Source organism: Drosophila melanogaster, chromosome X (assembly GCF_000001215.4).
Source record: "Drosophila melanogaster chromosome X".
NCBI lineage: Eukaryota > Metazoa > Arthropoda > Insecta > Diptera > Drosophilidae > Drosophila > Drosophila melanogaster.
Genome location: NC_004354.4, coordinates 10,332,682 through 10,348,082, shown reverse-complemented (window position 1 = coordinate 10,348,082; position 15,401 = coordinate 10,332,682). Strand labels below are relative to the sequence as shown.

Below are 15,401 nucleotides of genomic sequence, written 5' to 3'. Positions count from 1 at the left end.
CCAGAACTGATTGGGAATTGTAAGCGGCACGCACAATATGCGTGCTGATAAGACATTTAGAGTCACGCACATACCACGCGTATTTTTAGCTAACGCATAAATTGTTCAAATTTTTGACAAACAAATGATGAGGGTGGCATCCAAAGCCCCCACTTTTGGGGCATGTTTATCTTTTTTATGACCCCAAAAAAAAAACAAAAAAAATAACGTACTGTAATGGAAATTAACCAGTACTTAAAAGCCTCAGATGAAATCATCGATTAGAGCAAGATAAAAGACTTGTGTTTTAGGTGAATTTAAATTTTTTACATTTTATTATTAGCTTCGTTTTACTATTTCTGTTTGGTCTTTAACTTCATTAAATTGATTTAGCTTTAGTTATTGATGCAAGTAGCTCGTTTGTGTCGTTAATGTGACTAATTCGAAATTCATCTAAACATTTACACGATTTCTAAGTGGGCGGGGCTCTGTAGACACTGTCGGAGGTTTTGATAACTGAACGAATTTGATGAAGATGCAGATGCAGCTGCAACTGGAGGAGTTCACATCTTTTGCTGGGCCAGCTCGTCGATGGTGCGAGCATTGGTGAGGGTCACCCAGAGCGGCGCCTGGATGCTGGCCAACGTGTAGCTCTCGGCGGCGTCCAGGGAATGCGATTTGCGCATGGTGGGCGACTGGGATCCACTGCCGCTGCTACCACTTCCTGCTGCTGCTGCTGCTGCTGCTCCTGCTCCTCCTCCTCCTCCACGTCGACGATCCCGCTTGGATTCCCGCTTGGTGAAGGCGGCAGCTGCCTCGCCGCCACCACCACCACCACCCGCACTACTGCTGGCAGCCCGGATCTCCTGGAGGCGACTCCGTCGCTTGGCCAGACCAGCTGGATCATCGCGCACACTGGCCGTCTTGCGCAGCTGTGCCGGTGGAGCCAACTGTGACGGCGACCTGGCCGGCGGAATCTTCATACCCGGCTCCTGGCCATCTGCTTGGCCATCTCGGATCTCGACCTGGGGCGATGCCTGCTCCAGTTGCTGCTGTTTGGCTAACTGTTAGCTCGAAGAGAAGGACATCTTGTAGGAGGTGGTGTCCATCGGTGACTCCGCGTTGAACATCTCCGTCTGCGTTTGCTCCACGTCGCTGCAGCGCTCCTCCAGCACAGTGTCCAGCTCCAGAGAGGTGAAGCCCTGGCTTAGGCTTCGTTCAGGACGTAGACTGATAGCTCGCGACGATCGGTAATCTGCGGATGTGGTTGGCGGGCATTGGGAAGAGAGAATTTCCTTTAATCAAAGTTGTCTCTTTACGTTTGTGGTCCTTCGAGCAGGATAAAATGCAATGGGGGTTGTGGTGAATATGATATGAGTGATGTCGAAAGGAGACACATTGAAAATGTGTGAGCGATGTGTGCTGGTGTCACGCGCCGAAAATGAGAAAAACGTGGGGTGAAAAGTGATTTACTTGCAGCGCATCTCAAAAATATACATATATCTTGGCCAAACGAGCGACAGCACTTCTTATTTTCCCCATTTTCTTAAACAAATAATGGGTATATTGCCCCCATGGCTGTATAAACAAGCGAAAACTACTAACGGTGTGCTTTGCGTTGTGTTAAGCGTAAGCGTACTTGTGAAACATGCAAATGAAAATGTACGTTTGATTAGTTTAGTTTATGGTTGTGCCAAAAAAACACCAGCAGATTTTAAAGTAATTAAAAGCGAAAAAATTCACTCGCTGCAAAATGAACATCCTTTTTAAATGATTAACTCAATTTGATGTCGTCCCTGGCAAATGTGGGGCATATACATATATAAAAAACGAGAGACAACAAAAAAAGTTATGCGAAAACAAGACGTGGGGTAAATTGGTTGGGACACGAAATAAAAAAAAAAATAAAAAAAAGAGACAAAGGCATCTGCGGTGATGCGTAATCGTTTTGCGAAAATGTGTGCCAAAAAACGCATGTCCCCATTTGAGGGGCAGGGGAGGGGAAGGGGGAATGCCGCAAAATATGTGTGCTGTGTGTTGTTTTTGGGGCCAAGAAGCGACACAGCCAAAAACCAGTGTAGTTTGCGGTTGTCGCTCCTCGTTTTTGGGGTCCTGCGGTTGTGTCGACCTCGTCAACACCACCTTAATCATCATCGTTGCGGCGCTGCACAGAGAGAAATTTTTATAAATTTATAAAGGTTTTAAAGAAGAAAACTAGCTTGAATCTCTGGTCTAATGGTATGGTGCAGGATTGTGATTGAAATCCTTGAAAAGTAAGAAAATCCTAAAGATTAAATGATACCTATTTTTATGATGGCATTAAATGCAGGTCTTTAAAATATTTGTTGCCTGCTTTGGTGCAGCTTATAGGTAACATAATACCGCTATTGATTTCTGTGGCGCCACACGATTAGTTCGTTGAGAGAAAAGCGATGGCGAAACTGCACTTAATCAAGGGTATCAGGAAAATGTGACGGCATTTGCTGCGTGTGTTTTCGATGAAGAAGGGTGCACTGCGTCTGTGTGTGTGTGTTTGTTTATTTTTTTTCTGCCAGAGTGCTTTATTTTTTTTTTCTTGCTCTATGGGACCTGAAGTGGCGGATTCACATTCAGTTGACGCCCCGCGTTCTGAATATGAAATTTACAGTTATAAAAATGTTTCTGCGTGTTCGTGCGTACATAAAGCACTGAAACCCTCGCACGACAGCGTGCTTTAGTGGGCGTGGCAACTCCAGGGGCGCGCTACATGTGTGTGTGTGTGTCGCATTGCTAAATAAGCGGGCAAGCTACTATACTAGCGCCCCCTCTCAACAGTTTTTCCTGTTTTCTGTTTGTGTTTTCCTTCAACTGCCGCTCACTCGCAACTTTTCCCCCGTTTCCCCATTCGATTTTGTGATATGCAAACAGGACGGCGAGCGCCCAAAGGTATGCTATGCAAATGCAAATGCAAGTCGAGCTACTCTCTGTCTCTCTCTCTCTCTCTCGCTCGCTCGCTTCCGTGCCCTCTCTCTCTCTCTTCGCTTGACACTTGTAAAGCAGCTCACAACACACACACACACACACACATGTGCCTTACTTTCTCGCAGTTAAGTTGTACTGCTTTCACTCAACTCACGTTTTCCGTAGTTTGCTCTTCGGCAGGAAGCATGGAAGCCTTGCTGAATTTGAATAAATTGAATCTTTTTGCCGTTTCGATAAGAACTTCAATATTGTCGGAATGGAATATATATATTTCATAAATATTAAATTGAAAGGAAATGACTGGAAATCTGTAATCGATATACATACAGGATATACCGAAGATTGTTTTCGCCTACGAGTTTCGTTAAGGAGGTGAAAATAATGCAACAATGAATAAATTTTGATTTTAACATTTACGAGCATGAAACGTATGAACGTGCACCGAATTCTCTCAGTGTGCGCATGCTGGCAGGATGGCTAATGCACCTGTGCTCGGATTTTGTGGGGATTTTGGTTTGGATTCTGCACCGTCCACTGACAATGACAATTCAGTGCCTCGTACAAAGGTACATTTTCGACATGCGGGCTCTTAAAAAACAATGATTATGATATTGATGATGCGTCGTCGGACTCTTTGTCATCCTTTTGTGGATTCCCAACTTTCTTTCCTTTATGCAGGCTGGCTGATCCAACAACAATGGTCGACACAGGTGTATTAATGGCCACGACATGGCACAGATTAAGAGGAAAACTGGCGAAGTGAAAGCGAGTCGAGTGTGTATATAGGTATGTATGTATGTATATCAATGGGCAAAGGACCTGGGGGTGCTGTTAAATGTGAATGTGGGGCTATATGCTCGTAAAGTGAGAGCGAAGATGAATTTTGTATCTGCACTGATGCAGGTGGAAAATGCGGGGATGCAGCGATGCTGGGATGCAGGTTGCAGGATGCATGATGTCGTAAAATACGGACAAGTCATTCGATCTGCGAGTGGCTGCAAAACCAGAGATAAAAAAGAAAACGAGACGAGACGAGAAAAAGAAACGTTCTTCGTACACACAATACATTACGACATTCAAACTCACTAAGCCTATGTATTGGACTAAATCTGACCAGGCTGACGGCATGGTCCTGCATATCGTAGTTACGCCTCCTATCCCTCTCCCTGGCCAACTTGGCCCTCCTTCGAAGGCAACAGATCACCAGAAGCGCCAGGATGGGGAAGCCGAAGATACAGGAGACGATCGGGATGACAATCGATTCGGGTGAAACTGAAATGGATTTAAAAGGGAAAGGCTTGATTACTTTTCATATTTACTTTTTACTTACTTTTTCATATTTCGTCACTGCAAACGCATCTAGTAAGTATGCGTTACGTTTACATTTCTTACGATAAACTAAATACTGGGAACATAACTAATAAAACTTCAGTTTAATGCCCAAACGTGTTCCTTTTCAGTATGTATGTATATCTTTGTGCTCCACACTCAAAATGAATCTGCTGTTTCTCTAATCCCAAATGTAAGTCACCACGTAGAACACGACCCCTGCCATTAAAGCCTACATTTATCCGTTTGTGTAGCAGCGTACCTGACTCTATCTATCTTACCTTGCCCATCTTTGGGCAAATATTTTGACCGAAAATTTATTGAACATTTCCTTGGCTGAGCAAGTGGAGGGCACTTCCTGCTCCTCCAAGTCCACTTAATCGCACTCAACATCGCAGAACCACCGTACTCATTCTTGGCCTCCTGCTGGCTGTTTGACCTTGCCCAACCTTATTTGGCCCCATTATGCCAATGTATGTACAACCCCACTCCCTTACTCAGCTAGCAACCAAAAAAAAAATGGCAAAAACAATTCGGCCTTGCCAAATGATGCACGAATGTTAATCGGCCGACTTTGTGGGGCTGTCAACGCCCCCAAAATCAAGGGGGCCCTAATTGTTGTGGCTGTGGGTTTTAGGGTTTGGTGTTTTTTGGGGTGTTTGGTCAGCCGCAGAAATGCCATCAGCATTGCCATCATCCGAGAGCAAAGATTATTTATTTATATGTTTATTTTATCACAATAACCAAGTGCTGGAATGGCTGGTTTTATGGCCAACGCAAACTCATAATTCCGGAGCTCATCTCATCTCCGGTTCATTTGCATGGCCCCCCCCCCCAAAAAAAAGTAGGCAACATTTATCAGCACAAACTCAGGATGGGAAATGGTGAAATTGTGGTAAAAGCGTCGAGAAACGAACGGATGAATTTTCAAGGGGAAATGTTCGGTGTGCACATTCCATTTAAGCCATTTGCATTTTCCAACGTTAACGATTCCCGCCTGCCTGTTTAATTTCAGCTCTCGGCCATAAACTAAGTCGAGTCAAATCTGCATCCACCGCCATTTAGCCACCCATTTCGTCATCTTAATTCCATTAGGTATAATTAGCAAAAACAAAAACATTTATCCCACCAGACATAAACAAAGCGTTTTAAACATGTTTCTAACTCAAAATCCTCTTTGCATTTGTGATATGCGTACGTGTGTTTCCTTTGGGAAATGGCATTCTTAAAGTCTTACAATAATAATATAACGTTGAGTTTCATTCTGTTCTGTTGCGAATATGTTTAACACAATTTCGTAGCTAAGACAGCATAACAGAGAAATTCAAATAAGGAATTTAAATACAGCATATACGAGCATTTAAAACCGCACATCTCGAACTGAAGATGTGTTTATGGTCTAGCTATTTAATTGCAAATAAATAAAAGTATATACACTCCAGTTTGAGTGAATCCTTTAAGAGCTCTGAACACGAGGTTAGACAGGCTTAGGCCTGTGCTAACCAAGGATAATTTCCTTGTTTCGCTGGGCATACTTAAATCCCGCCAGGACTTACAGCCCTAACTGATCCACCTGGTGAACTTATCCCGCCAGCAGCAGTAGCGAATCCAATCCCCTGACCCGGCAACCTCATTTGCCAGCCCCACTCAAGCCACTCATACGTCACCGTCAACCCACCTTCATCCTTACACCACCCACCATCCACCCATCCACCCATCCAGCGCCACCATTCGTCCTTGCCAACGGATGCTCTAATCTAAGTCACAAAGCCATGGCCCAAATTTTGTTTGTCGAAAAAGTAGCATAAAGGCAACAAATTGGAAAGAAAGAAAAACGAAAAGCTGAATGCCCTGCAAAGTTTTGGAAAAGGTTTTCAAAAAAGATTATTGAAATGAATAAAGTTTCGAAAGTATGCAAATGGATGCTAATATTATTAAGGCGTTATATTGGCTGCATTAATTACTTTCGAGGTGCAAGATGGACAATTGGAATACCTTTAAAAACCTGTATTTTTATGTGATATTTAAAATTATATACATATGTACGTATCTTAAACGCCATCACAACTGCTGAGTCAAATTGATTTTCGCTCAAAATAAAATAGAATACTGTTAGTGTTTATTTATCCGCCCAAAGACCGCTTGAGTGTCATTTTGCTCCCAACTTTATCGACTCCAGGGCTCTGAGCTGCTTTAGACTTGGATAACCCCGTACCCGGGTTAAATGGAGCACTTGATGTTGGCCTGACATTATTCGATTAAGTTCGCGTTCGATCAGGAGCGCCGACACAAAATGTTTGCCTCGGCCTTATCCAACGCCTCAGCTGGATTAACTCGACTTTGTCCATCAGCAGCTCCTTGCGGCAAAAGGACGCGGCTGCAGGACTCGGGAACCCACAGCTTGCTGCTGCCTGCGCCACTGAATCCAATTAACGCCTTCAAAGTGACAGTTCAAATTTACACAAATTGATGGCACGAAGGGGGGAGTCCTGCGCCCTGCGTCCTTAGTCCTTACTCCTAAGTTTACTTTAGTTTGCACCCAAGAAGGAGTCCTGTATCAGCGGACGGAAAGCGAAAAGCAAAAAGCAACAGCAGCAGCAGTTGGAGAAGAGCCCGCCATTCAAGCCGAGTCATCAGGCATCGTTTGATGCCAGAAATATTCAATAAATACAATAAAAATAATGCCTTTTGCCCCACTCAGACAGACGCGTCCTTTGAATCGAAATTAAATGTTTGCATATTTGACGTCGGCGATGGTATAGGAATGCGCCACAAAGGCAGCATCGCCAGCATAAACAAAGCCCATCGAATGTGCGCAGCATACAGAGTACACGTAGAAAAAATTCGGAAATTTTCCCTTATTTTCTGCTAATTAATTTTCGTTTTTTAAACATCACCATTGAAATAATAGGCCAAATATGGAATGCCTTATCTCGTTGAGCTTGTTTTTTAATTCCTAATCGATTTGTATTCACATTTTGAAACATTTTTTTTTTTAAATTTTTTGCAAATTTTGATGATGTTACCCCTTACAAAAAATGCGAAAATTTACGAAAAAATTTATTTTCCAAAATCTGTCAAAAAGTGATATGGATCGTTAGCACTGGTAATTTGCTGCTCAAAACTGTTATTCTTTCATCTTTACGATCGTTTTTAGCCAAGTTATGACAAAAATTCCGTTTGTAAATATCAACTTTTTGGCAAAATCCGTTTTTCCGAATTTCCGTCATAAAATAATTGGTTTTTTTGTCACAACTTTAAAAATATCCGTCTGAGTATGGAATGTCATACCTCGTTGAGCTCGTAATTAAATTTCCAATTCAACTGTATTCATAGATGGAAATTCTATTTTTTGACCATTTTTTGCAAATTTTGATGATGTTACCCCTTACAAAAAATGCGAAAATTGACCCAAAAATTAATTTTCCAAAATCCTCCAGAAAGTGATAGGGTTCGTTAGCATTGGTAATTAGTTGATCAAAACAGTTATTCTTACATCTATATGAGCATTTTTAGCCAAGTTATGACAAAAATTCCGTTTGTAAATATCAACTTTTTGGCAAAATCCGTTTTTCCAAATTTCGGTCATCAAATAATCAGTTTTTTAGCCACAACTTTAAAAATAATTGTCTGAATATGAAATGTCATACCTCGTTGAGCTCGTAATTAAATTCCCAATCAAACTGTATTCAAAAATGGAAATTCTATTTTTTGGCCATTTTTTTGCAACCCCTTACAAAAAATGCGAAAATTTACAAAAAAATTTATTTTGCAAAATCTGTCAAAAAGTAATGCAGATGCTTAGCTTTGGTAATAAGCTGCTCAAAACAGTAACTCATGCAGCTTTGCGACCATTTTTGAACATGGGATGAAAAAAAGGCTTTTAAAAACATCGTGTGCCAGCTTTAAAAGGGTTTTTTTTTAGTGTATTGACTTGACGGCACACAGAGATATTCTGGGTACACATACACCCATATAGTAGCGTAAAGTGATTTCTCCAATTCGAATATATTCCCATCAAAGTCAACTCGAGCTTGATTGCGGTTCAACTCAAGGCGGGCAAAATGGGTAAGGGAAAGGTTTGTGAAGGAGGAGGAGGGGGGGGGGTGTGTGTGTGAGGGGGCCAACTTTGAAGTCCGCAAGGCATTTGCGGAGAATAGTTTGCATTTAATAGAGCCCCAAAGTTTCACTTTGATACGAAGCTACACCTCAGCAAATCGTTCCAAATTCCCGCCCAAATCAAAGTCAGTGATGGTGGCCCGGTTGTTGACAGGATTCTGGCCAAAAGCTAGGGCACTCGTGGTGACCAATAAAATGCGGTTTTACATAAGGCAAATTCTACACACACAAACACAACCAATTCAATTTTGACCAAAACGGACGTCTCAGCCGCAAACAGTCGAAAGCTGTTGACAACATTAGCATGATTAAATTAGCAAAGGGGTTTGGTTTTGCCATCAGCAGAAAACAACAAAATGTGGCGGTGCCTTTCGTTACTATATAGAAAAATGAAATCCAACTATCAATGAGTGCGAAACTCTTTTATTTATTAAATTACATCTCCTGCTTGCCAATAAATTCGCCATTCATCAGGCACTGACTATTAAATTGAGCTTATGCGAGTGGAACATTTTAAAAGGGGAAAAAATCGAATATTTAAGTATTGTTCGCGAAAAGAACCTCCCCCCAGTTCTGTTCAGTTTCTCTGGATGAAAAACGAGAACTCCTCGTCGACAAAAAAAAAAAAAGCGAACAGGCATTCGAGTGTTTCGCTAAGTAGAATGCATTGTTAACTTATCAATGGAGCTGAAGGACATCACATTCCTGTTATATCATTTTATCGGATGAGTTTACGCACTTTTTCCCGTTGTTGTTGGGGAAATTGTAATGGGCAAGTTTTTTTTTTTGCTCCATCTGCGATTCTTTTTGTTTTCTTTTTTTTTTACAATTTTTTTTCTTTTTCTTTCTTTTTTTTTTTTTATTCCATTGCTGTCAGCATGGACGAAAAGTTGTATTTTGTGTCGAAGTGACAAGGTGGCGGCAACTCGAGTGCCACGCCCACAGGCCATCGAGAGCGCTGACATAGACGTTTGCCGCCCAACGCCCAACACCACCACCCACTCGTACCGTCGATAATGCCCGAGATGTACGCGCTGATTGTAGTGGGGATTGGGGAAATGAGAATGGTTATGGGCCTACGGGCGGGATGAGCTGGAGTCTGCCATGTTTTTTTTTTTTTTTTTTTTTTTGGGTCCGATAAGGTGAGCAGGAAAGTCGACAATGTTGTCGACAAATTTCGATTCGGCACAGAAGCCTTGGCAGTGTGACGAAGAAGCCATTCGCTTAATAAAGACGCCAGCCTACGTCACACAATAAAAAAAAAAATGAAATGACTTTCAAGCAAAGTTTTTTAAAGCTGCAAGTCGGGTTTAATTACATGCAGAATATATATATATATATATGCTTTTAGTAAATAAATAAGCCAAACTCTTGCGTTTCGAGTAAAAAACAGTATACAGTAATGCTTTAGAGGTTTTCGAATGTATTCAAGCGGAAAATCCTTTGAGATTTCTATGCCAACTCCTGGATGAGTAATCGAATTGACAGAAATCACTGGGGGGGATCACTTGTAAAGGTGTCTAAAAGTGTGTTATTCCACCTAATCCCATGTTCTCCTTTTTTATTGCCTACTTCTAGACACCATCGCTGGCAGTGATTTTTAGAATCCTCGTGCTTTCCGTTTTAACCCTCGGTTATTTGTTTTCCGTGCAGCCTTTAAGACTCTAATTTGTGAGCGCCTCGAGGCGCTGCGACATTGGCGCCAGCTGGAGAAGCCCACCAACTTTCCATTCAGTTTTCCCAACCTCTTTTTTTTTTTTTTTTTGTTTTTTGTTTTCCACCCACTCAACTGATGGCGACACTTGCCTGGCACAATCAACAGCTAAATTTGAGTGCGACTCTTTGCAATTACTGCGACTTAGACTTGTCTAATTGCTGAATGGTAGCAGGGGAAATGGGAATGGGGAATGGAAATGGAGCCTAGTCCACACTTAAACTCTGGGGGCCAACTTTTGGGATTGGCCTGAGCCAGTTCGAAAGCCAAGCAAAGTTGGCCGTGCCAACGAGAAACTATAAAAAATATATATGTAATATATGTATACAAAAAAAAATATAAGTTGACGCGCCAGCCGGAGGAGAAATCGGAGTCAATGCGGATAATGAGGACTCGGTTGTCAGCTCATGCAAATTAACGCCGGCAAACGGGGCGACTAATTGGTATGCGGATGGGCGCAAGGATGTGAAGGATGACGAGACTGATGGATCCACGGACTGATGGATCCATGGATATGGAAGCAGGACTGGCACGCGACCCCGATGGGTGACTGACTGCAGCGACTTGATTTGATTACTAGAGCGGAGCACGGGTCTTTATCCGGCAAATGTTCCTAATTAACTTAAGGCAGGAGGACGCCTCGAGTCCTTTCATTTGCGACGCGGGGTTAATTGATTGTTGCCCCAAAACGGTGACAAATCCCACTTGGGCTCTTCTTTTGATTAAAAACGATGTGGCAGCTGAAAAGCAAGTAGCTGCAGCATTTCGAAAAAAAAAAAAAAACAGAAGGGATATATACACACAATATGTTGGATAAAAAATCAATAAACATAATGATGGTTATTAATTTTTGCAGAGCGGCCAAGCATGATTAAGAGCGCTTCACCAAGTTGCACCACCCGATTTATTAAAGCAATTTAAGTCGAACTTTTAAAGATGATTCCAGCATGCTGCTGATGCAAATTTAATGCGCCAGTTGCGCATTAACAGGAAGTTATTTTGATTTTCAGTTGCTCGAAAATTCATGAAATGCACGGCAAATGCACAGTAATTACTTCCTTAAGTGCATGTTGTGCTCGACAATAAAACGCTCAACTCACTCGACGAAACAGAATTTGGCATCAAATGTGATGTAAAATTTAAGAAAAGTCGTGAATTTTGCAAATTACTTTTATTATTTATGGCCAAAGTTGCCGCAAGTAATGTGTTTTTCACAACTTCTCGTAATTTGCTTTTCGTAATTAAAGTATATATATATGCGCTCAGTTTCTACGTATATTATATAATATTCCCCACAACATTTTCACACACAAAATAAAGTATGTTTTTAAGCAAAATTGGTTAGACCCTGATTAAAATTGTTGTTGTATAATTTATGAACTCACCTGTTGGGTGATAAAAAAACAAAATCAAATTATAAATATTTTTTACTGCAATTTTTGATAGCTGATTACAAAATATTGCTGCATTTTGCGCAAGATTGAATTTAAAAAAAAAAAAAAAAAATTCAACTGGTTTTAAGGACTCACCCGTTGGGTAGACAACGATGGTCGTTGGGCGATTCTTGCTGCCGGTGGCGGCGATGAAAGTGGCCACCGTTTGGGCCTGGAGCGTGGCCATGGTGCTGGTGGGTATGGGCAGTGTGCTCATCACCGCCGTTGTTGAGGATTCGATGAAACCGCTGAGATTGCCCGCGGGCAGGTATGCGTTCGCATTCCCCGCACTTCCCGGTGCTCCAGTGACGTTGGCGGGAAATGAGAACGCCGGCGGCTGACTGCCGAGCACATCCGTTGGGTCACTGCCCGTGGTGGTGGTGGTGGTGGTGGTGGTGGTGGTGATAATGTTGAAGGTGGTCCCGGTGGTGCTAGTGATGGGATAATCGATTCCCTGTCCGCGGGCCACGTCCGCCACGTCGAGGGCCTGGAGCAGGAGTGCGGAAACGGGCAGATTGGTCACGTGCTGGGCGGGATTGGAGCGGGCCACTTTGGCCACTTTGGCCAGTGTGCGGCCAAGCAGGCTGCCCAATTTCCCTGTTGATTCCTTAGTACGGCTCTCGGCTGATTTTCCCACTGAATTCCTGACTCCTCTGGCGGTCATATTGTTTAATAATTTCGCAGCATAATCGTAAATTTCAATGAGCATTAGATGGTCTCGCATTCGCTCCGTAAATCCTGGCTGCATGCAAGAGAAGTGTTGCTAAATGTTTGTCCACTCAGCCACGGATTTCGGACTTTTCTAATTGCTTTAATGAATCACTAAGTTTGTGTGTGTGTGTGTGTGTGATGGGTGGATAAAAGTGGGCAGGAGTAAAAGTTTCGGTTGGCGAAAGTTGGACCAAACAACGATTGATTGCGATCAGAAGTAACCCCCCGTAAAGGTTCTAAGTGTTCTCCCCCCAGGGATTTAGCAAGGGACTAACCCATTAGGATAACAGAAATAAAACCGCATAAGGCCAGTAAATTCCTGCACAAAAATTAAATTTTATCGCTTGATTTAACATGCGATTTGTAACTAAAGAATAATCGCAAATTTTTAATTAAAATTGTGTATGCTTTATGGAATGCTGCAACATTTATTAAGTTAATATTTTGCCACGAAAATGATAACTTTAAAAACTCAGCTGCTTGTGATAATTCCCCTTGAAATGTTTGAGTTCCTTGTACCTGAAGTTCCCCCGATTGGGAAATGTAAGGATTTGCATTAAAACTCATACATATTTACGAAGTTCCCCTGACATCGTTGATTACTCTGGATTTACTCAGCCCAGCAGCCCAGCACCGTGTTGGTGAACATGACTTTTAAAGGCTCCCCCGAAATGATGTAAGCAACTTTGTGGAACGGCAGCGGGTGGTTGTGCCCACTCGAGAGAACCCTAAACCCGATTCCCAAATGACCAGCTCTTGACCTCCCGCCAATACCCAAGTTTCACTCACAATCCCAATCTCAATACCCACATCCACTACCATTCCCATCCGCACTTGTTGGCCACGCAAAAGCGCAAACATTGAATCGGCCAAGCCATCAAGTGAGCAATCCGGAGGAGCTTCAGCTCCAATGGCACTTGAAACCGAAACTGCCAAGGGAGCTGGAATATAGATGGTTATATATACGTATGTAGATGGTAGTGGCGGGGGGGCATGGGCATCGGCATCGGCATGAACGGTTGCTTGGGGATGGGCAAATGGAGGCGGATCTGGCGGATCTGGCGAATCCGGATGGGGGACGCTTTGGCGACAACAGGCAATAAAAATATGTTAACTATTGCATGGGACTCCGTGGACTAGCTTCATTACGACAAATCGAATTGAATCGAAGAAAGCACCATTCTACCTCCACAATTCCCATTCTGCATGCCAGTATCCTACCATTCCGCATCCACCCATCCCACATCCCCACATCCCATTCCGAACCCCTGCTGGTCACCAGAGACCACAATTAAATGGCCAAGCACGATTCCTTTTGCAGAGAAAACAATTTTGATACTTTCGGAAAGAATGAAGTTCGACTCAAATGTTATCCGGTGATTAGAATTAATAACGCAGTCGTTTGCCATTTCATATCCAATTTAAAATCAATTGCTAACAACCAGATAGTCTACTAGTCTACTTCCTTTTTACAGCTTAAAAGAGTCCGGTGGAGTCTTCTATGGAAGATTATCACGTAGTTGTTATCATTATTATAATGTGCAATATTCAAGTGAAAATTCAAATCGAAAGGATCTTTCTGCATATTCTACGTAGCCTTCCTTATATAAATGGCTCATCCAATGTTCTATTCATTCACAATTACTAGATTATCACACTTGCCCACTCTATGGGGTATTCCGTTAAGCACTTGTATATGTTAGCATACAAAGACCACAACTTTTTGAACAGTGTTCCTTTTGTGGGTGGAAAGCCACGGACGGCTGGAAAAACTATGGACGCGCGAAATGAAACGTGTGGGCATGGTAGGGATGGTATTGGATGGATGGATGGGTTTTCCGGCGACTCGGCTTGAGTTCCACTGAGGCTGGTGCGAGGATGTTGAAGGCGCGCGTCCTTCGGCTTATGTGCAGCGCACTTTGTCACTCTTATTTCTGTGTAAAGCTGCCAAAACAAGGATGCGGCACCACAAAAAAAAAAAAAAAAAACCCAAAACAGGACAGAAAAGAAAAAAAATTCGTACAGGATCGCGGTCGTTCGTTTCCGGAGTAAATGTAAAATTTAACTTCGAAGTAAACACTTTACGTTGTTTCGTCCTTTTTGGTAGCCGCTTGTCCTTTTTGTTTTTTTTTTTTTTTAGCCGCTCTATCCTGCCACTCGCGTCGGCAGTCCGCCTGCCTTTGTAACGCGCTCGGCGTTGGAATCGCGCTTTTATAGACCGCCGGCCAGCCGGAGATTTTCCCACAAATTTCCCATAATTTTCTCACGCTTTTCCGACAATTTCCCAAAAAAAGAGAAAATGGCCAACGGTAACGTTGGGCATTGCAATGAATTGACGAGAGGGCAAAGTTGCGGCGCCGCTCTCTTCGCTTTTGCCAGCTGGAAATTTCAAAAGGAATTTCGTTATTTATTGTGCAAGACGAAAGACAAACAAAAGTCAATGCTTTTGTTCAGGTCGCCGACAATACAGGCAGAGATTCTTTAATTAATTCGGATTGTCCGCTCACGAATTTCAAATGACTTTGACCCAATTTAATTTGTAATTTGTATGATATGTGCAAATACGAAATGAAAACGAAGAAATCAACAACAGGTTATTCAAAAAACTGCGAATAAGAAGTGCCCAAAGATATGCTGGGAATTTGTGAAGCATACTTTTGAACACCTCTTTAAATATGTATCTTATGTTTTTAACTAACATTTTATTGTTTGAACAACATAATCACTTAACTTACTAATTTATGCAACTTGGTGATTAAAATGCATAGCATACACTTGATTTATGGCATTTTTGTGAAACACATTTTCCTTTTTAATTGTTAGCATTCCATTAACTTAAGTCATCTATCTGCAAATGTGCCAGCCTTGTAGTGCTTGTAGTGCCAATTTCTATGCTGAATGCAATCAATTTTAAATATAAAGACCAAATGCAGAAACAACAGCATCTGGCTAATCAATGAGGTCACACAGGTTGCACATCGCACATCGCACATTGCACATTGCACATTGCACTTTCCACTCGTTGCGAAAATTTTACAAATTTAATTGCCTTTGTCGATGGAACGCAGCCGTATGGGAAATGCATTTGGGACGACGAGTGCCGCATTTCCGGGAACAAAAATAGAAATAGAAATAGAAATATAAATATAGATAGA

General features: G+C 42.3%; 1 protein-coding gene across 3 annotated transcripts; it reads right to left on the bottom strand.

The window, feature by feature from the left end:
• Positions 1–288: 288 nt before the first annotated feature.
• Positions 289–14,431, bottom strand: CG43740 (uncharacterized protein). Of its 3 annotated transcripts, none has more exons than NM_132391.3 (4): positions 14,332–14,431; positions 11,632–12,277; positions 4,027–4,212; positions 289–1,234 (listed from the first exon to the last, which is right to left on the bottom strand). In NM_132391.3, the coding sequence occupies exons 2-4, from the start codon at positions 12,242–12,244 to the stop codon at positions 1,047–1,049; spliced, it is 987 nt and encodes a 328-aa protein (NP_572619.3). In that variant the 5' UTR covers positions 12,245–12,277; positions 14,332–14,431; the 3' UTR covers positions 289–1,046. The 3 variants fall into 2 exon arrangements, with proteins under 3 accessions (NP_572619.3, NP_001259405.1, NP_001259404.1); NM_001272475.1 differs by having other exon boundaries at positions 4,055–4,212.
• Between the last annotated feature and the right edge of the window lie 970 nt (positions 14,432–15,401).

Coding starts and splice junctions, on each gene's coding strand:
- CG43740 (NM_132391.3), bottom strand. CDS start 12,244: ATGCTCATTGAAATTTACGATTATGCTGCGAAATTATTAAACAATATG. Junction 4,213..11,631: donor CATCGTTGTCTACCCAACGG/GTGAGTCCTTAA, acceptor AATCCATTTCAG/TTTCACCCGAATCGATTGTC. Junction 1,235..4,026: donor TAGTCCAATACATAGGCTTA/GTGAGTTTGAAT, acceptor CCACATCCGCAG/ATTACCGATCGTCGCGAGCT.